The sequence below is a fragment of the Mustela putorius genome, unplaced genomic scaffold (genome assembly GCF_011764305.1).
Source record: "Mustela putorius furo isolate JIRA1106 unplaced genomic scaffold, ASM1176430v1.1 tig00000460_pilon_pilon_pilon, whole genome shotgun sequence".
In the NCBI taxonomy this organism is placed as follows: Eukaryota; Metazoa; Chordata; class Mammalia; order Carnivora; family Mustelidae; genus Mustela; species Mustela putorius.
This window is the reverse complement of record NW_025421389.1, coordinates 20,162,665-20,182,777: the sequence shown is the minus strand read 5'-3', so window position 1 is coordinate 20,182,777 and position 20,113 is coordinate 20,162,665. Positions and strand designations below refer to the sequence as shown.

Sequence of the window (20,113 nt, the reverse complement as noted above, 5' to 3'; positions counted from 1 at the left end):
TGGTCTTCAAGTCAGCTTTGGGGAGACATCTGTACGGGGAGCCTGCCTGAGATTGGGCTGTATGATTATTTGGCTCCTTGGTAAGGGGATACAGGAAAAGCCAGCTTTTTTTTTTTTTAAAGGTTTTATTTATTTATTTGACAGAGATCACAAGTAGGCAGAAAGGCAGGCAGAGAGAGGAGGAAGCAGGCTCCCTGCTGAGCAGAGAGCTGGATGCAGGGCTTGATCCCAAGACCCTGAGATCATGACCTGAGCCGAAGGCAGAGGCTTAACCCACTGAGCCACCTAGGCACCCTGGAAAAGCCAGCTTTTAAATGTTGTAAGCAGTTTTCAGTTTCTAGAGAGAGAGAGTGGGACTTCAATTCACCTTGGGGCTGAGTCCTTGCTTTGGGAGAATCACTATGAAGTGCTTTTAGTTTTCTCCACATAAAGTAAGTTATCTACCACTGGGCTGAGAGGAATGTTAAATCTGGTGGAATTCTTACCTCTTGGTTTTTAGAAGGCAGTGGATGGGGAGAAATGCATTTCTTTGCCTTCAGGTTTTTTTTTTTTTTATGATTTATTTATTTATTTGAGAGAGAGAGATTGTGAGCATGAGCAGGGGGAGGGGCAGAGGAGAGGGAGACAAACAGACTCCCCATTGAGAGGGACACCCCCCCCCCCCAACATGGGACTCTATCCCAGGACCCTGAGATCATGATGACCTGAGCCGAAATGAAGAGTTGGGCGCTTAACTGACTGAGTCATCCAGGTGCCCCTGTTTGCCCTGAGTTTTGAGTATTCTGTGTAGAACACTGTTGCTGGATGGTGGCCCAGCAGGTGTTTACAGGAACTGTGGAGCAAGACAAGGGGCGCTGAGGAGGACAGGCAGTGACAGAGGTGAGACAGAACCGGGTGGACTGTGAGCATCCCGCGGACCTTACTGATGTCCCACACAGCGAGGAAATGTGGACATTTCCGAACCTACCGACTTGGCATGTGCTGTGACTATGTGAGTGGCTGGTTAGGGTTAGAGGCATACCACACCTTTGCGGGTGTGGGTGTGTCTGTGTTCCTCTGAAGGACGTGGACTTCCACGGTCAGTTGTGCTGAGGCAGGAAGTAAAGAATGTGGGTGGGGGGGTGCCATAGACTAGCGGTAAGAAGAAACCTTCCCCTCTGTGGGCCTAACCACGCTCTGTTCTGGGCTCAGAGGTGTTGGTGTACTCAGAGCATTGCTGGGGCTTAGAGGTGTCCCCTAAGGGCCCTGTTGTTCTGCCTCCTTTTCATGAGTTCAGCTACTGCTGAAGGGCAGTGGTTCAGACAACCATGGTTCCTATCCACTGTCCAGCCCAGCTCTGTCCAACAGAACTTTCTGCGAGGATGGAAATGATTTCCACTCTGTTCAGGGTGTCAGCCAGTAGTCACATATGCTTTTGAGCACTTGAAATGTGACTGGTATGAGTGAGGAACTGAGCATTTAACTCACTTAGATGTAATTCCTTTAAGTTTACATCTAAGTAGCCACCCAAGACTAGTGGCTGCTATGTTGGACAGCTCAGGTCTAGATGACCGGAAACTATGAAGATGTTAAGCCCCAAGCCTGAGCCCAGAGCTGTGATGGCAGCTGTCATCATCTTAGGACACGGAGGCCCTGAAAGGGTGAGTCGCCCCCACGTGAGGAGTGGAGCTGCCCGGAAGGCCCTACAGCAAGAGAGGGAGTGTGCTGACTGTCGGGGCTCATGCCCAGAAACTTAGTGGCTCAAAATACACAGTCTGTAGGTCAGAAGTCCTGGTGGGATCATCTGGTTCTCTGGCCAGAGTCTCACAAGGCCAAAATTAACGTGTTGTGGGGGCTGGCTCTTATCTGGAGGCCCAGGGCAAAAATCCACTTCCAAACTCATTTAGGCAGAATCCGAATCCTTATGGGTGTATAAGGTCCCTTTTTCCTTGCTGGCTGCTAGTGGGATCTCCTGTCTGCTCTCAGATGCTGCCCACATTCCTTCTCAAGTGACCAGCAGTGGCATGTTGAATCTCCCCTGTGCTTCAGATCTCTCTGGCTGCTTCCCTTTCACTTCTGCCACTAGCCAGAGAATATTCTCTGCTTTTGAAGGGATCATGTGATTGTGTTAGGCTAGATCACTCCCTTTTTCTCTCTCTGTTTTTTTTTTAGGGGGTGTGAGGGTAGAGGGAAAGGGAGAGAATCTTTTTTTTTTTTTTAAGATTTTTATTTATTTATCTGACAGATCACAAGTAGGCAGAGAGGCAGACAGAGAGAGGGGGGTGGGGAGGTAGGCTCCCCACTGAGCAGAGAGCTCAATGCAGGGCTCGATCCAAGGACCCTGAGATTATGACCAGAGCTGAAGGCAGAGGCTTAACCCACTAAGCCACCCAGGCGCCCGAGAGAGAGAATCTTTGGGGGGGTTAATCTTAAGATTAAGATCTCACAACTTGATCTCACAACTCTGAGCTGGAACCAAAATCAAGAGTTGAATACTAAACAGACTGAGCCACCTGGGCGCCCCAGTAATATCCCCCTTTTTAAGATTGTCTGTGCCATTAACTTAACACAGTCATGGGGCGACATCTCATCTCATTTATAGACTCCAGGGACTAGGAGGTAGGGAATCTTGGGAGACTGTTTTTAGAATCCTACCATACCCACTTATTGATAGGACTCTTTCATATTTTCTGTTTTCTCAAAGCTGTCTCATTTTCCCTCCGTCTTCTCAATCAGCTGACAGCCTTGCTGCCTGTGAGAAAACCCCTGACTTTCCCACCTTCAGGTTCACAATCCTCCCCACCTGCACACGTGTCTTCTTTGCCTTCTCTCCTTCTAGATCCCTCCCTCTGGGCTTCCTTAGAACCCTGCTTTGTTGCATTCTTCTTCCTCCTTTCGTTAGTCTTTCTCTGCTCCAGGAATAATCACCATCAACATACACCCATGCTCTAGTATCTCCCAACTTAAAAAAACAAACCAAACTCTCCTGGACACCACCTTCCACAGCAATCACAGTAAGACTTCCTGGAATAGCAGTTCACACTCTCCCACTCACCCTACTGATTGCTGCAGTCTGGCTTCTATTACCAGCACCCCACTGAACTGCTCTTGTTAAAGTCACTGTCTGGTTATCTATTGCTATGTCACATTTCAAAATTGGGCGATTTTCAACAACTTATTAATGTATCTCTTGCTGCTGTGGTGATGGAAATTCTCACTTGAGGTTTCTCAGGAGGCTACGGTCAGTAGCAGCTGGGCCTGGAGTCATCCAAAGGCTCAGTGCAGTGACATGACTGGCAGTTGATGGTGGCCATTGGCTGGGACCTTAGCTGGGTCTGGTGACTGGAGTGCCTACACATGGCCACCATGTGACTTAGCCTCTCAGAAGGGCAGCTGGGTTCTAAGAAGGAGTGTCCCAGGGGTGAGCATTCGTGGAGAATGGGGTGGAAGCTGCGAGGCTTCTTATGACCTAGCCTTGGAGGTCATGCAGCATGACGTCTACCATATGCTGTTGGTCATAAGCAAAACACAGGGCCATGTCAGGTTCAAGGGGAAAGGCTTACAACAGGGGCATGGTTTATTAAGGGTGCCATCTTTGGAGACTAGCTACCATAGTCACCAACAAATTGGTCCTCCTCATCTTCTTGACTTTTATTTTTTTAAGTTTTATTTAATCATCTTCCTTGACTTCTTATCAGCAGCTGACCTTGTTGATTGCTCTTTTTCAAAACTTTCTCTTCTCTGGCTCCACAGACCCCTGGCTTTCCTCTTCCCTCTCTGGCTCCTCTTTAATCTCCTTTGCTTTCCCCCAAACTGGAAATATTCGACCACTTCAGATTCTAGGCTTGGGCTTGATTAATTCTCTATGATGTTTCTGTGCATAATCTTACTTGTCCCATGGTCAGTGCCTACCACCCACATGCTGATGTCTACCAAGTTTTAGCTCTAACCCTGACTTTCCCCTGTGAGCAGAACTGGGATATCCAGCTGTCTTCTAGTTACTTCTGTTTGGATGTCTGATGGGTGTTGTAGATTTAATACATCCACTTCTCCACCCCCGTACTCTCCCAGCCTTTTCTATCTCAACAGATGGCATCACCCTCCATTCCCTGCCCAAGCAAAAACCCAAGGGTCATCTGGAATTCTTCTTCCCCTCCTTCTAACACCTGCACTTCCATCCAGACCACCAGTAAGCAAGTCCTCTCTGTTCTTTGGCAGGCTTCAACATATTTCTTTAAATATATTTAATTTTTACTGCCTAGCAAACTGATACATTTATAGAGAAAAAAATATTATATTACTAGGTTTATCTCATAAAAGCAGTGTGTTTCCCCATTCTGAATTTTCATTTCCCAAAGCAAGCATTCTTAACTATTTTGTCTAGTTTTTCTGCCATTTATGTCTGTATGTTAGAATTTCTCATGTAGATAACCGTTTCCTACATTTTCAGTTTTCAGTATTATCTGTTTACTTTCACCTGTGGGAATGAGGTTTAGCATTCTTATAGGCCTGTTTTGTGCCCCCAAATGCATTTAGATTACTTCCATCTGTGTTATCACAACTTTTGGTTAAAGTTTTTTTTTTTTTTTAAGATTTTATTTATTTATTTGACAGACAGATCACAAGTAGGCAGAGAAGCAGGCAGAGAGAGAGTGGGGGGAAGTGGGGGAAGGAGACTCCCTGCTGAGCAGTGAGCCCCATGCAGGGCTCAATCCCAGGACCCTGAGATCATGACCTGAGCGGAAGGCAGAGGCTTTAACCCACTGAGCCACCCAGGTGACCCTGGCTAAAGTTTTGTGCTCACCACAGTTCAGTGTTTGTATATGAGGGTGACGATGTGAATGTTGTTTTTAGCCAAGCTGGGTAATGTGCTCTGATTAGAATTCCTTTTTTCTTTCCTCTGGAGTTAGTACTTGCCATCTTTTTTTTTGAGTGCATGCTTGCTGTTGAGAATTAAAAGGAAAATTATTTTAAAATAATTATAGATTTATGGGAAGTTGCAAAAATAGTATAAAGAGGTCCCGTGGTAACATCTTACATAGCCATAGTACAATGTCAGAATGGGGAAACCGATGTAAAATCCACAGACCTTATGCAGATTTCACCAGACCTCTCAGTTTTGTGTGTCTGTGAAAGTCACCACCTCCTCCTACTTTTTTTTTTTTTAAAGATTTTATTTATTTATTTGACAGACAGAGATAACAAGCAGGCAGAGAGGCAGGCAGAGAGAGGGAGGGGTGTGGGGGGAAGCAGGCCCCTGCTGAGCAGAGAGCCCGATGGGGGGCTCGATCCCAGGACCCTGAGACCATGACCTGAGCCAAAGGCAGAGGCTTTAACCCACTGAGGCACCCAGGTGCCCCCCTCCTCCTACTTTGGCCACTAAAATTCTTGTCCAAGCTGCTGTAGTGTCTCCTAGGATTACCATAATAGTCTTTCTCCTGTTGTCCTCTAATCCATTTCCCACTGAGCAGCAAGTGGGAGCTTCTAAAAACATTTTTAGGTAGGTCAAATCCTTTGTCACCTCCCCGCTCTCCTTAGAATAAAATGCAAACTTTTCACTGTGACCTGCAGAGGACCTGGCTTACACCTGCCTTTTCAGAGACATTGGTGGGAGTACCACCCCTCGCCTGGACGCCTTAAGCACACCCTTACTGTTCCTCTCTGCCTGCATGTGCTTCCTGCTCTCGAAAAGGGCGGCCGGCTTCTCTTCCAGGTCTCCACCCAATGGCCCCCTCCTCAGGCTGTCCCCGATTGTCCTAACTAAAGTGTCCCCTTATCACCTCCTACATGGAGATGACCTGGTCTATACTCACGAGACTTATTCATTGGTTTCCCTGTTTAATGTCATCCTCTGGACAGCAGCAGCCGTTTTGTGGGGTGGGAACTTGTCTGTATCATTCACTTTTCTGTTCTACTATCCTTTCTGGTGTGGAGTGTGCACTTAGTGAATGTGTGAATGAATATTGACTAGGTCAGGGCCCCTGATGATGGGCCTGTGTGCTCGGAGAGCTTTTCTATCAACCAGCGTTGGTGAGTTGCCCTAGAAGATAGGCCAAGGCCTGTTCTCAGACTGAACCCATAATAGCTTCCCCTCTCTTCCTATGTTTTTCGGGTTATAGAAGAAATAAAATAACGTTCCTTTCTTCGTAATCAGCTTATAAAATCACAGAGCCCACTTTTTGGGCTAACTCATACTCATGACTCCTCCTCTGGGAAGCCCTTTGGCCTGGCTACTTATGTATTCCCATGGTATCTTAGAGAGGTCTAATTTACAGTCAATGAAATTCCCCCATTTTCAATATGTAGTTTGGTGACTTTTGACCCAGCAAGCATGCACGCATGTAAGCAGTCCAGAAAGTTCCCTTCTGCCTAGTTTGCTGCTGCTGCTTTTTAAAAATCGTGGTAAAATACATATAACATGAAATTGACCATTTCAGCCATCTTTAAGGGTGTGGGTCAGTGGTGGTAAGTCTGGCTCCTATTGTTTTGCTACCATTACCACCATCCATCTCCAGAACATTTTTCATTTTCCAGAACTGAAACTTTGTACCCATTAGACACTAACTCTCCATTATCCCCTCTTTCTTCTCTTCCCAGCCCCTGATAACCACCATTTTACTTTCTGTCTCTCTGTTTGACTTTGGCTTCTTCTTTTTCCTTCTGTTGTGGTAAAAAACACATATGAAATTGACCATCTTAACCATTTTTAAGTCTATGATTCAATAGCGTTAAGTAATGGCTTCTTTTAAACATACGTTTGGGTTTAGTTGAGAATGCGAAAAACTCCAAATAACAGTAGCACAAACATGGTTGTCCGTGGCTCTTGTGACAGCTGTACCAATACTAGGAATCTTGTGCTTTGTCATTTGTTACACATATCTTCTACCCCTTAGTCCAATATGGCTGCTCTAGTTCTAGCCCTCAAGTCCACATTCCAACCAGCAGGAAGGTAAATGGGGGAGAAAGGCATATATTTTCCCTTTAAGAGCACTTCATAGGGGTGCCTGGGTGGCTCAGTGGGTGAAAGCCTCTGCCTTCTGCTCCAGTCATGATCCCAGGGTCCTGGGATCGAGCCCCAAGTCGGGCACTCTGCTCAGCAAGGAGCCTGCTTCCTCCTCTATCTCTCTCTGCCGGCCTCTCTGCCTACTTGTGATCTCTGTCTGTCAAGTAAATAAATAAAATCTTTAAAAAAAAAAAAAAAGCACTTCATAGAAGTTCCACATCATTTTGCCCTTATGTCCCATCAGAAAGAACTTGGCCATGTAGGCACATCTTGCTGCACGGGTGCTGGGAGAGGGAGTCTTTATTCTGGACCACAGATACCAATTGTAATTTGTGGGTCCTAATGCTGAGGAAGAGGAGCGTGCACGTTGTGGGAATAGCCAGCAGTGTCCACCACAGCTTGCCCTCCTCATAGCATTGATCACTGCACTGAGATCATTTCTTTGCTTCTTACTGGACTGTCGATTCCCTCAGCCAGAGGCTGTGTGTGTGTTTTACTTCTCGGCCCAGGACCAGATCCTTCATGTTTTTCTACAAATAAATGAGTCCAGCCAAACCATGTGATTTGGAATAGTAGAGAAGTGAGGCATTGAAGAGTGAAGTGACCAGAGTTATCCAGCCCGGGCTCCCACCAAATTCAGGAAACTGCTTTCCTGTAGATTGGGCAGGTGGCTTCCACTGACCACGCCCACAGCTGGGCACTGCCGGCCATGTAGGGGCCCTTCTGGCTGTGCATTCACACTTGGCCTCCATGGAACTTTCACACCGGTTCCGCATTGCCCCCTCCCCCATGCTTCCACTTTCCATACCTTTCCCTGGCTCCAGGTCTCCCTCTGCCAGGCAGAGATGCCTCCTGGGGGTCTTCACAGGACCTGCTCCTCCCTGAGGGGTCAGGGTGGTGGAGCATTCGGGGCCCGAGTCTCCTGAGGCTGAGAGCCTGGGCAGGAAGGCCATATCACCTTTGTCCTGGGCTGAGTGCGAGAGAGCAGATGACACCCCCCCTCCCCACCTGTGCTTTGCTAGGACTCTGAAGGGATCCAGCTCTAACACTTTCTCTTCACCTGAGGTGGCTGTTTTCTCATGTGAAGACAGTCATGCCTGGCCCATAGTATGTTCTTTCTTGGCTTACGTTGCGAGGCCCGATGGCCCAAACTCTAAATTGTAGGGCCTTCCCCCCGCCCCCTGGCCCATTCCCCTCTTTTCTTTTCCTGCCTTCTAGAGCCCTTGGTTCTCTGATGGCCTCTCTGTGGCTTCTTAAGCTAGCCTCACCTGCGGCAGGCCTCAGGTTCTCCTCTCCCAAGTGTGGCTGCAGGGGGCAGCACTGGCTCACCAGGACCTCAGAGTGTGACTGCTAAACTCCAGGGAAACCACACCCCAGTGTATGATAAAGGCCCCATAGGAGGCTTTACGCAGAGTTGAGGCTTCACACCTGGCTTCCCAATTCCTTCCAGAAGGTCCTTCCACCTTTAACTCTCACTACCCCAAGGAAGGCATTCATTCTTCCCTCCCCCACAAAGCCTCTTTTTATTTTCTTGGCATGGCCCTTGAAGCTCAAGCAGGGCAGAACAAGAGGAGCCTGTGTCCCCTAGTGTCCTCTGGAGACCCCAGGCCGGCTGCGCCATCCTGAGTGATGTGGGCCTCATGGTCGATGACACAGGCAGCTCCCTCTCCAACTTGCAGGCTTCTCTTGCCATCTTCGGGTATGGTCACTGCACGGCCGCTGGCAGGGCACAGGCGTTGATAGGAGGTGGCAGGAAGAGTGGGAGCCAGTGGCATGAATTTAGATCCTGGGCCTTTAAGTAAATGCTCAGAGCAGCCTACATGGTGGGGAATACCAGATGAGTGAGCCTGTGGATAGTCCTCACCCTCTGCTCCCACATTTCCTGGCAGAGCCGGCTGGGCTCTCTGGGGGACCCTGGGACCATCCCGCGGTCCCGTTCTAGCTCCCGGCACCAGGATGACCACTGATGTTCACATGCTACTCATTGACTTTGAGGGGAGGGAACCAGGCCCTGCAGGCTGTGTTTTCTCCCCACCCCCTGCTCCCTGCAGTCCTGGATATAGGTGTGTCGGATTGAAGACATACTTGTCTTTAACATCTTGATGGCGTGGACTGCCACTGTGCCACCTCCCATGCTTACTCTTGATGCCCCTGTACTTCCCCTCTCTGTAGCAGATGTTCCTTGAGGGGGCGTTTCCGAGAACAACCAGGTCCAAGAAGAAAAAGCAGACTCTACCCCATAGTGCTTGTTAGCCTCTTGGGCCACGTGGCTTGGCCCACATTCAGGCAGGTATGTCTGTTGTTCCTGCCAGGTCAGTCAGTGGAGATGGAACATTCATTTATTGGGGCAAATGTGCCATGTTAGAGTTGTTCTGGAAAGTCCAGCATGCAGTGTCCCTCCCCCCTACCCCCCCCCCCCCGTCCCCACCCTGGGGGCAGCAGGGGAGGGGAAGTGCTGAAGGCAGGGGAGAGGGAGACTTCACAGGGCGATTTGGAGCTCCTAGATGTACCACTAAGGGAGGGGAAGAGGACCTGGGGGCAGACGGAGCAGCAAAGCAGAGAAGCACAGACAGGCATTCTCCAGAGGCTTGGTTTTATTGTGTGGTTCTCTTTTTCCTCAATGAGATACCGGAAGCTGTGGTGCACTATACACAGTCACAGGACAGGACACTGTTGCCAGGGTGGGGCAGGGAGCTGGGGGTTGGGAACAGCCATCTATCGAGGCATGTCTCTCTCCAAGGGCTGCCTCAGATTCCCCCACCCCAAACCTCCCAGGCCCCCAAGAAGCCTGACCTGTAGAGCAGAGGACTGTCAGAAGGCTCAGCCTCCAGCCACTGGGGTCTGGCACTGACCAGGGAGGGAAAGAAGAGCCTCCTGAACACTCGGGCCACACACTCCTCTGCTCAGGGACTCTACCTGGCCTGGCTTCCTGCCTCTAGGTCAGAATTCTGGAAGCTCTAGGAGCTTGGGACTGGTTGGGAGGAGGCTGGTCCTCTGCCACCTGCTCAGCTGCTGGCTGAGGTAGTGAGGGACAGTAGGCTCTTAATTGTAGTTTCATCAGGTACAGAGGAATGCTGGACCCTCTCTTCTTCCTGTCTGCAGCCCTCCGTCAGCACCACTCCCAGGCAGATTCTGCTCTGTCACCTGGCCATGCCAGGCCCACAATCCCAAGGGGACCTCTGCAGTGGTAAAAAGACAGCTTCTTGCTGTGGCAGAGAATGCTCCCGGAGATGTTCGGTTCTGTCCTCTTGTTATGGGCCACAAACGCTTGGCAGTGCCCTCACATCCGGGGTCTTTGGGCACCATCCCCACCTGCTGAGGGATGTACTAGGCCCAGATGCACCTCCTCCTCCTTCTTTTCCAGGTTTCTCCCAGGCCCATGGTCCTGGTGGGCAAGGATGACCCCCCTCCTTCGTCCCCCTGGGACCCTCTATCCTTCTACCCCTTCCATTCCCTCACTCTCCATCACGTCCCCAACCCTGGCTTCCCTTTTCACAAACTCCCAAAGAAAAGGAAGGATAAACCAGATAGAAGCAGCTCTGGAACAAAGAGTACAAAAAAAAAAAAAGACAGCCAGTGGCGTGCGGAGAGGGAGTGAGACGGTGGGGGGGTGGCAGAGGGCTGGGATGGTGATGCATGCGGCGCTGGGATTCCTTGTGGGGGGGTCCCCATTGTTCCTCGAGCTGTGTGAGGGACTTGGGGGGGAGGGGGTCAGCCAACGCAGAGAAGTAGGGTCTCTGGCCGGGGCCATGTGGCTTCCTGCCCAAGCAGTCACAGGGAGATGAAGTCCATGGCCTGTAGGAGAGGCAGGGAGAGCAGGAGCAGCAGCAGCCACGAGGTGTTCTGGGCCAGCAGGCTGATGCCCTCACACTTGACCAGTTTGTCTGTGGAAAGAGAATGGAGGGGAAGAGCAGGGCAGGAGTGAAGAGGGCCCAGGATTCACGCAGCCACAGGCCCTGAGCTGGGGCACATTCCCTTGGGCAGACTGGTGCCATGTTGGCTTAGCTGGAACCAGGGCCAGTCTGCTCTAGTAGAACCAACTATCTTTCTCATTCGCAGCTTCCTGAGTCTTGAACAAACGCCATATCAAATCGTTTATCAAGCACCTTCTATAGAAAACGTTGGGTGAGGTAGCTAGTGTCTTCCCTGTTTTCTAGGGTGGGGGGTATGGAGGAGGACAGGGGGTGGGGCCAAGTGATTTGCCCGGTCATGGTAGAAGTGTCTGTGACACCATTCCGCCTGTCTCGCTGTCCCCTTAGCCTTTCCCTTCATACACAAAGCAGGCAGTGGTTCCCCAGGGCACCAGGCAGTAGCTGGGGGGAGGAAGAGAGAGGTTCTGGGCCCCGCTCTTCTCTAGTCTGGCTAAGGGGACTGCCTGCTGTCCTAGCCAGCCCTCTCCCCTCTAGCCTCTTCTTCCAGCTCACTTGGCCTTGTTGGGAGCTTGCCTCACCTCTGAGCACAGAAACATTCTTGCTGGAGGTGATGGGGGGCTGGCCAGAGAGCCGGAGTTCACAGGTGTACGTTCCCTCGTCCTTGGTGGTGAAGCTGGATAAGTAGAGGACCTTGATATTGTACTTGCTGGTGAAGTTGGTTCGGGAACGATATGAGTGCTCAGGCACCCCCATAGTGCCATAGAGTACGTGCTTCTTTTTCTCCCGGGTCAGGCTGAACTCATACTGGATGGGCGAGGTGGTAGAATTCTCATGGCGGCAGTCCAGACGAAGGCTCTGGTCCACCAGGCACGCTGTCAGGCTGGTCACTTTCTGCCCACGGGCTACCTGCAAGACTGGCACCAGCAGTGCCCACTCCCAAGTTGGGGGGGGGCCTGGAGAGCAGGGGACCTCCCACCCACAGTAACTGGAGAGAGTGGCCTGGCCAGGGAGGGCACAAGGGTCTGCTTTTTGGGTACCTCTCCCCACTCCAGAGGTCCCTGGGGGCCACTTTCACTTCCCTGATGCAGACCCAGCCTCCTTCCCTCATGTTTTTTAGTCCTGGTGTCCCAGAGGGCAGGAGATCTTGGGGAGTTGATGTAGGCTCCCGGTTCCCATTTGGAGATCCCAGCTCAGTATGGGGCAAACTCAGTGAACTGTTTTTCCAAAAACTGCTTCAGGCAGCCCGAAGAGCAACTAGGTTACTCAGCGGATTTAGGGATGAAAAAGAGCCCTCTCTCTCTGTCATCTCCCGCTCCGAGGTTGGGAGGGAAGAAGCTAGCTTCTCTGAAGGGAAGGAAGCCAAGGTACTTGGAATCCCAGCCCTGCCCCTTGCCCAGTACCTGTCAGCAGAAGAGCGAAGCCAATGGTGGGGTTCATGGTGCCAGGAGCTCAGTCCTTGATCTGAGGGTGCAACAGGATGGGGGTCAGCCAGGAGATGGAGCAGGTGGTCCCACATTTACTGCTAGGGCTGGGGGGGTGTGGCTCAGGGACACATGCTGTGATGGCCGAGCCAGGCAGGCAAGCTTCTCTGTGTACTTCTCCCCTCCCACTTCTGAGTGACTGTGACACTGCCACTTGGTGCCTCCCTGCTCTGGGAAAGTAAGGGGAGGGGGAGGACACACATTGTGATGGTGTCTCTGTGTGGAAAGCCTAGAGTAAAGGGACTTTGACCATTTCCTTTTTCCTTCAGGAAGGCAGAGACATCCTATATCCTAATTGTGGCAAAGTGGAGCTAACACAACATTTACTCTCTTAATCATTTTTTAAAAAGATTTATTTGAGAGAAAGAGTGAGAAAAAGCACATGTGCAAGGGATAGGGGAGGAGCAGAGTGGGAGAAAATCTTCAGCAGATCTGTGTCCCTGTGTGGTGGGACCCGGGGCTTGATCTCAGGACCCTGAGATCATGACCTGAGGTTAAACCAAGAGTCAGTTGCTTAACTGACTATGCCACCCAGGTGCCTCTGTCTTAATCATTTTTAAGTGTACAGTTCAGTGGTGTTATTAGGTTCCCTCACAATGTTGTGCAGGCAATCTCCAGAATTCCTTTTATCTTGCAACACTAAAACCCTACCCATTACACAAAAACTTCCCATTCGGGGATTTTCTGTTTCTTTCTTTCTTTCTTTCTTTTTTTTTTTTTTAAAGATTTTATTTATTTATTTGACACAGAGAGAGAGAGAGACAGCACAAGTAGGCAGAGGGCGGGGTGGGGGGGAAGTGGGCTCTCCACGGAGTGGAGAGCCTGACGTGGGGCTGGAACCCAGGACCCTGAGATCATGACCTGAGCTGAGGGCAGAGGCTTAACCCACCGAGCCACCCAGGTGCCCCAACTTTTCTATTTCTTTTTTAGAAGAACCCCCCCCCCCAATACCCTAACAGTTCCTGCTGTATAATAGATTCTCAAAAGATCCTGAATGAATGAATGAATGATCACAGGGTTGTGATGGGGATTAAGAAAATGGTGAATGTCTGCCACTAGGACTGCTCCATAGTGAGTGGCCTGTAAATGTTAAGTCCCTTCCTCTAGAAATTTTTCAGACTGTGTGGCTAAGGTGCTTCCAGATGGGCCAGTAGTTGACCTACAGCTAAGGGCCTTGCGACAGTGCTCTCTGATTGCATGTGTTCTCTGATTGCATAGGAACCAAGATGTTTGCAGATGTCCAGCTCTCTGGACAGGCCTCTTGGGCCTGCCGTTTTCCAGTCTGGCTTCAATACACTCCCTGCTTAAGCTCTGTTCCCTGCCTTTTCTTCAAAGCCTAGTCGGGACCAACATCCTGGTGTCCCGGAGCAGGTAGTCTGGCCTGTCAGCTCTGATGCTCACCGGGGAGAGAGGCCGCGCAGGAAGGGCTTGCGCGTGGGAGGGCGCGCAGGGCCCTGCCCAGATGCGTGAGCCCAGGAGCGCAGCTGGCTGCCTCCAAGGCCCCCCAGGCACTCCAGAGCTGGGCGAGGCTGGGGCCCCAGCAGTACCAGGGGGCGGCAGTTGGCACCTGCTCAGAAATATAACCAAGAAGGCCCCAGGGGTGCTGTTAGGGAAAGAGGGGGTCGGCATCTGGCTTTGATTCACAAACACTGACTTATGGAGGAGGGGTGCGAGCTTGAGATCTAGGAGGGAAAAGGGGAAGCCTTGGCTAGGACGGGATGAAATGGGGCTGGGGCTGGAAGCCCCAGGATGGAGACCCAACGGCACAGTTAACGGTAGGGGAGGCACAGATGTTTTCATTTCCTGTGCCTGGTGGCCCCGCAGCCCAGAACCCAGACAAGTTCTGCACTCCCTCCTTCTCCAGCCCCCGTTCGACTAGCCCCACCCTCATTCTATTTCCGTATTCCACCCGTCTCCTCTCCCAATTGAGGTCCCCCTTCCCCCTCTCATCCTTTCCCAGTTCTCCCTTCCCCCAACAGCCCGCCTTCCAGTCCCCGCCCGCGGCACTGCGGTTTCCCTGCCCTTTGACGCCCCGCACCCAGCCCACCGCGAGGTTGCAGGGCAGAGATTCCCCCTAGCTCTCGGTCATCCGTTCTGTCCCGAAATCTCACCGCCCCCACCCCATGCCTTTGCGAGCTAGGTTTGGGGACATCTGCGTGGAGAGCAGAACCCAAGGCTGTCCTTGGCGCCCTTCATCCCGGTTCTCCTCCAGCGCCCCGGCCCCAGGCAACCATCCCTTCAGGGGGTGAAAACCCGGGCGCGCCGCCTTCCGCGAAACGCGAAACGCGGGGTGTGGCACGGCCCCTGGTCTGCCGCAATTGCGTCCCGCTCCCCCCTACCTGGGAAGCAGACCCCTACCCAAGCACCGGGAGTCTCCTTGCTAGGGCACCCCCGAACCTTTTCTCGAAGCCTCGCGTTGGGAGGACTTGCCTGGGCACTTGGGGCCTCTCCCAGCGCCCCAGGTCCCGCCCTGGCTCCCGCTCCCACCTGGGCTCCGGGCCTCCTCTGCTGCTGCAGGCTCCCCCCGGATGCGCCGCCGCCTTCAGTTGCAGCAGCCTGCCCGCGCCCGCAGTTTTCACCGGGGGTTGGGAATGGAGGTGGGCCCAGGGACCGGCCAATCAGAGACTGGGGAAGGGAGATGGGAGGGGGAATGGGAGGCGAGGAAGAGAGGCTGAAAGAGGCGGCAGCGGTCCGGTATAGATGTAGGAGAGTGGTGGTCTGCCGCAGAAGGGGGACCTCACCCTCTGGCTGGCAGGCCAGGCCCGGGATAGGAGGGCTTAGGGCCCCGGGGGATCAGGGTGGGGCAATTTGGGAACGCTAGCTGCCTTCCAGAACCCCGAAATGATTGCTCCCCTTCTTAGGCTTTAACCCTTTCTTCTGAATTAGGCTTCTGAAGCCTATGGGAAAACCAAGGGGCAGGAAACCCGCCCGTTAGGTCAGTGCCCACGCCTCCCCCCTCCCCCTTTTCAGTGGGAGCCCACCTTCCTGGAGTCAACAGTGAGAAGTTTTGGAGTTGGAATATTCCTGGCTTTCTCCAAAGGAAGATGATGGGGTGTTTTTCCACATTGGAACGAACAGTTCTTCAGAGGCAAGGCAGGCACTGCATCCCACCTTCCCTGGTCCTGAGCCCTGCCGCACTCCTCATCCATCCCAGGACATCCGGAACTTCTGGGACTTTCTGCTCTGGGCCTGGCACCTCCTGGAGCAGAGCTAGAAGGTTCTATCTGGTTTCATATACTCCTCCTGACACTCCCATCCCTGCCCCACCTCCTCCCTGGTCCCTGAGTTGTGTCTGCTTGTTTGGTCTCCAGACAAGAGGAGGAGCACTGGTTTGGTTGTTTTGTTTTGTTTTGTTTTGTTTTTTTACACCAAGCATTGTGCTGGGCACAGTATATTCATGGCTGTGTTGACCCCCCAGCAATATGCTGGGTTCATCTCATCCCACTTCCCATCCTGTTTCTCAGCTAGTAAGTGGGAGAGTTGGCCAGCCAACCTGGGGTGTGGAACCCAGTGTCCTCAGTGCTGGCCCACTCCACCACTACATCCCAGCCCAGTGGGAGGCGACATTGTGGAACTGTGGGAAAGGGGAGGAGACAGGAGCATCTAGAAAAAATAGTGGAAACCGGGCTCTTAATCCCGTGGGGCACCCTCCCCTAGTCCTATCACTTCAATTTCAAGTCACCAGAAGCCCCTGGATCTTTTTTCTTTTTTCTTTCTTTCTTTTTTTTAATGGCCAGTGCCAGTGACTTGTCTCCCCACCCACAGGTGAGGTGATTTTTTTTTTTTTGAACGAAGGTTTATTTGCTTGATTTGCATCCTCATGGCCTCTTTGCGGATTCTGGCTGGGGCATCCTGTGGGCTGGCCCTGCTTCCCTGCCATCTGCCTGCCCGTTCTCCTATTTCTTCACAGAAGTCAGCCCTGGCACCTTAACCGCAGTTTCCATTACTGCAGTGCTACTGTTGGAAGTCATCCCTGGGCTGGCAAGTAGGAGACTCTCTTCCCTCTCCCTCCCTGGGAGGTTAGGTGGCCTCCCGGCTCTCCGAGGGATGGGACTTTCTAACTGGAACGAGCTTCGAGGATGGTCCAGTCTAGGGGCCATTCACCAGGATAAACAACAGATGCTCTGGGGGCTGGGGGGGGGATTTATAAAAAATGTAGTTGTCCCTGCCCACCTGGGATCTCCTTAGCCTAGCAGTACACTGCCTGTGTCTGCACTTTTCACAAGCTCCCCAGGATCTGGGGAGTGCAGAATGCTGATCTGGTAAGACCATCCCTCTTTATAGACCAGGTCACCTGGCTTCTTATTTTCTGCTTGGTGATTTTTAAGGCCCTAGATGTCCTGGCTCCTGGCTGTCAGCCTTTACCACCAACTCATCTTGCCCATTCTTCTTCCTGCTACATTCTGGAAACGTTGGCGACCTCCCTGTCACTGCACACATTGTGGTCTCCTGGCTAACAGCTTTCTAGTTCTCAGTCTGGAGGTTTTTCCTATCAGAGCACAGTTGCTTTAGGCTGGGGCCTAACCCTCTTCTCTCTCTCCTTTCTCTCTCTCTCTCTCTCTCACACACATATACATAGGCACAGGCACATGTATGGATGGGATTGGAGACAGTTCTTTTTTTTGGCAGAACATGGCGATACCCAGAGGCATCTTATCTTACAGAAGATACCTGAGCTCTGTCTGTACATGACCCTGGTTGCTGTTTCCTGCTCTGTGGCGGAGTCTCTGAGTGTTGTTGGATGGGAGCTGTGCTATTTTTTTTTTAAGATTTTATTTATTTATTTATTTGACAGACAGAGATTACAAATAGGCAGAGAGGCAGGCAGAGAGAGGAAGGGAAGCAGGCTCCCCACTAAGCAGAGAGCCTGAAGTGGGGCTCGATCCCAGGATGCTGGGATCATGACCTGAGCCGAAAGCAGAGGCTTTAACCCACTGAGCCTCCCAGGCGCCCCGGAGCTGTGCTATTTTGATAAGGTTATGAGGGCCTGGCCTACTTTCTGGGTCCCCAAGCACTTTAGTTCAGGAAGGGGAGGGGAGTGTGGACTCTCATTTTTCTGTCTACTAAAGCAAGATCTCTGGCTGGTTGGAGTTAATGGTTCAAATGAGATAATCTGGGGGCAGGGGTAGAACACAGGTTGGAGAAGGGGATGGAATTTTAACATCTCCCTTTTGCTAATGGTATGGGATCAGGGTGCTGACAGTAGGAAGGGTTTTGGGGAATCCACCCAAAGCAAGATTTACTGACAGCCTGTGGCTGTTCTGTTGGTTCCTTAGAGTGAACTCTCCCATTATCTCCAGTTGCCCCAGCTAAGGACCATGGGGTAAAAACTCTAAAAATTCATATTCCTTTAGGGTAATCAAAGGACAACCAGCCATTCACTTCTTACCAGTTTCATCAGATTGGCTTTATAGAATCCCAGAGAAGACAGAAGCCATCCCATCATTTTATAGCTGGAGACTTAGGTTCAAGAGAGGAAGGATTTGTCAAAGGACTGACAAATACTTTGAAACATTTCCAGGGCTGGCTGTATCCTAGATGTTCTGACTCCTCATACAGTGCTCTCTACTGCTCCCTTCCGACTTCTACTAAACTGATTTCACTGGTCCATGTTGAATAAGAAAAGCAAGGACAGTGTGGGGTACTCTAAACATAGCTGTGAGGTTGCCCCCTTGTTCTGATCACCTCCTCTTCACTTAATAAGGGAGTGATTGTTTTACCCCTGGGTTTTGGAGATGGCTGAACACACGATCCCTGACACCAGAAAGATGAGATGGATGATAGCTTATTAGTCACGTATGCTCACAGCCCAGAGGAGGACACCACACATAGAGGTTGCACAGGAGTGGAGTGAATGGCCAGGAGCTATGGGAGGCAGACTTCGTTATTTAATATTGGCTTGCTGAATAATTCTGTGGGCTGGCATGGAAGTGAAGCCCACTACTCAGAGATAGTCGGGAATTGTGCCTCGTCTTCATGATAAGGAGGTTTGATTGGCTTAGGGAACTTATTAGCAGAAACTAAGTTGGAAGGAGGACTTGTGGTTAGGTTGTTGAGGTGCTTCAGATTTTTTGTGTTGAGAGCACATACTGTTGAATCCTAATTTGGGGCTAATTGAGTTCTTATGCCACCTTCCCTTCCTTGGGAAGACCTATGTTTTCATGCTAAGGTTATACCTCTCTGCTTCTTTGTAGCAGCGGTGGTAGAAGGCATGCGTATTTTTAATGTCCAAAGGCAAAAAAAAAAAAAAAGAAAAAAGAAAAGAAAAAAGTAAGGTGGTAACTTCCTGTTGTCCTGCAGGTTTCTTCAGAAACATGACTAGTCTATGAAATTCAAAAATCTTGGAATCATGGCCTCTATACTCTGCTGCTTCTCCTAATCTCTAGTTGAGGTCAACTCCCCAAGTGAGGTCACTTTCTGAAGAAGTGCTTGTTTGGTTGGAGAGTGTGACAAAAAATAAAAGTTATCTCTTAGAACACAGGGCAGAGGGCAAGGGGACAGAGCACCAATGGAAATATAATACTTGATGTTTTATTTATTTATTTATTTAAAAGAATTGATTGATTGATTGATTGAAGGAGAGGTAGAGAAACACGGGTTCATTCCCAGGACCCTGAGATCTTGACCTGAGCCAAAATCAAGAGTCAGAAGCTCAATTGACTGAGCCATCCAGGCACCCCGCAACATTTATTTCAAAAACCTTATTCATGGGTGTATAATTAAATAATTAAAAGACATTATTGTTCTAGGTGCAGTGTTCTAGGCATAGGGCTAGATCCTGGAATTACAAAGATCAACAGAGCAACATCTCTATCTTCAAAGTTTTGTCCAATGGTGGAGACAGAAATGGTGTAGAGATGGTTAGAGAGCAGTAAGGTAAGGACGATGGTAGGATGTGTAGAGAGCATTGTGGGACCGCAAACAAGGGGCAAGTGATGACCCAGTCTGTCAGAGAGGCTTTCTTGGAGGAGGTGAGCTATGAATTGAGTCTTTCAAGATGAACGAGAGTTGCCCAGGTATGGTAGATTATTACATTAATGGTCTCCAATTAAGCATGCATCCTGGTACCCATGCCCTTTGTGTGATTCCCTTCCACATTTATTGTGGGCTTGGCCATATAAACTGAGGTGCCTCTGTTTAGATCAACCACCACTTGGGATCAACTAGCTCCCACTGACTACCACAAGAGTGATCACAAAAGCATGTGTAATCCCAACTGATGCCACATAGAACAGAACTAAAGCATCCCAGGTAAGCCTCCTAAGGTGAATATTCTAAAACCTGGATACAGATTCTTTGATGCTGCTTCATCAAGAAGTTAGTCTGTATTCCCTTATGAATCTCAATGGGGATGTAACTGCTTCAGTCAATGGACTATGGCAGAAATGATGTTAAAAGACTTTTGATTATTTATTTTTTAAAAAGATTTTATTTATTTGAGAGAGAGAGTACAAGCTGAGGGGAGGAGAGGGGCAGAGGGAAAGGGAGAAGCAGACTCCCTGCTGAGAAGGGAACCCATTATGGGGCTTGATCCCAGGACCCTGAAATCATGACCTGAGCTGAAGGCAGACACTTAACCAACTAAACCACCTAGGGACCCCAAGACTTTTGAATTTAGATCTTAAAAGACCATATAGGTTTTATTTTGTTTGCAGGAATGTTCCCTCTTATGACCACCATATAAAGTGCCTGACTATCCTGAGGCCATGCTGTAAGGAAGCCCTAGTCACATGGAAAGACATTATATAGGCAGTTTGGTAGATGGTCCCAGGAGAAGT

At 50.4% G+C, this 20,113-nt stretch overlaps 1 protein-coding gene across 3 annotated transcripts; it reads right to left on the bottom strand.

Annotated features, from left to right (window-relative positions):
• Positions 1-9,558: 9,558 nt before the first annotated feature.
• THY1 (Thy-1 cell surface antigen) lies at positions 9,559-14,972 on the bottom strand. 3 transcript variants are annotated; one of them, XM_004750048.3, is made up of 4 exons: positions 14,823-14,972; positions 12,255-12,315; positions 11,433-11,768; positions 9,559-10,866 (listed from the first exon to the last, which is right to left on the bottom strand). In XM_004750048.3, exons 2-4 carry the CDS (start codon positions 12,289-12,291, stop codon positions 10,754-10,756), a joined length of 486 nt encoding a protein of 161 aa, XP_004750105.1. In that variant the 5' UTR covers positions 12,292-12,315; positions 14,823-14,972; the 3' UTR covers positions 9,559-10,753. The 3 variants fall into 3 exon arrangements, with proteins under 3 accessions (XP_004750105.1, XP_004750102.2, XP_004750101.2); XM_004750045.3 differs by having other exon boundaries at positions 14,733-14,901; XM_004750044.3 differs by having other exon boundaries at positions 14,766-14,901.
• Positions 14,973-20,113: the final 5,141 nt, after the last annotated feature.

Bases quoted from the DNA above. Each gene is read 5' to 3' on its own strand.
- THY1 (XM_004750048.3), bottom strand. From the start codon at position 12,291: ATGAACCCCACCATTGGCTTCGCTCTTCTGCTGACAG. The intron at 11,769-12,254 runs GTACTGGGCAAG...TGCTGGTGCCAG, and splicing joins CTTCGCTCTTCTGCTGACAG to TCTTGCAGGTAGCCCGTGGG. The intron at 10,867-11,432 runs GTGAGGCAAGCT...CTCTTTCCACAG, and splicing joins GAATGTTTCTGTGCTCAGAG to ACAAACTGGTCAAGTGTGAG.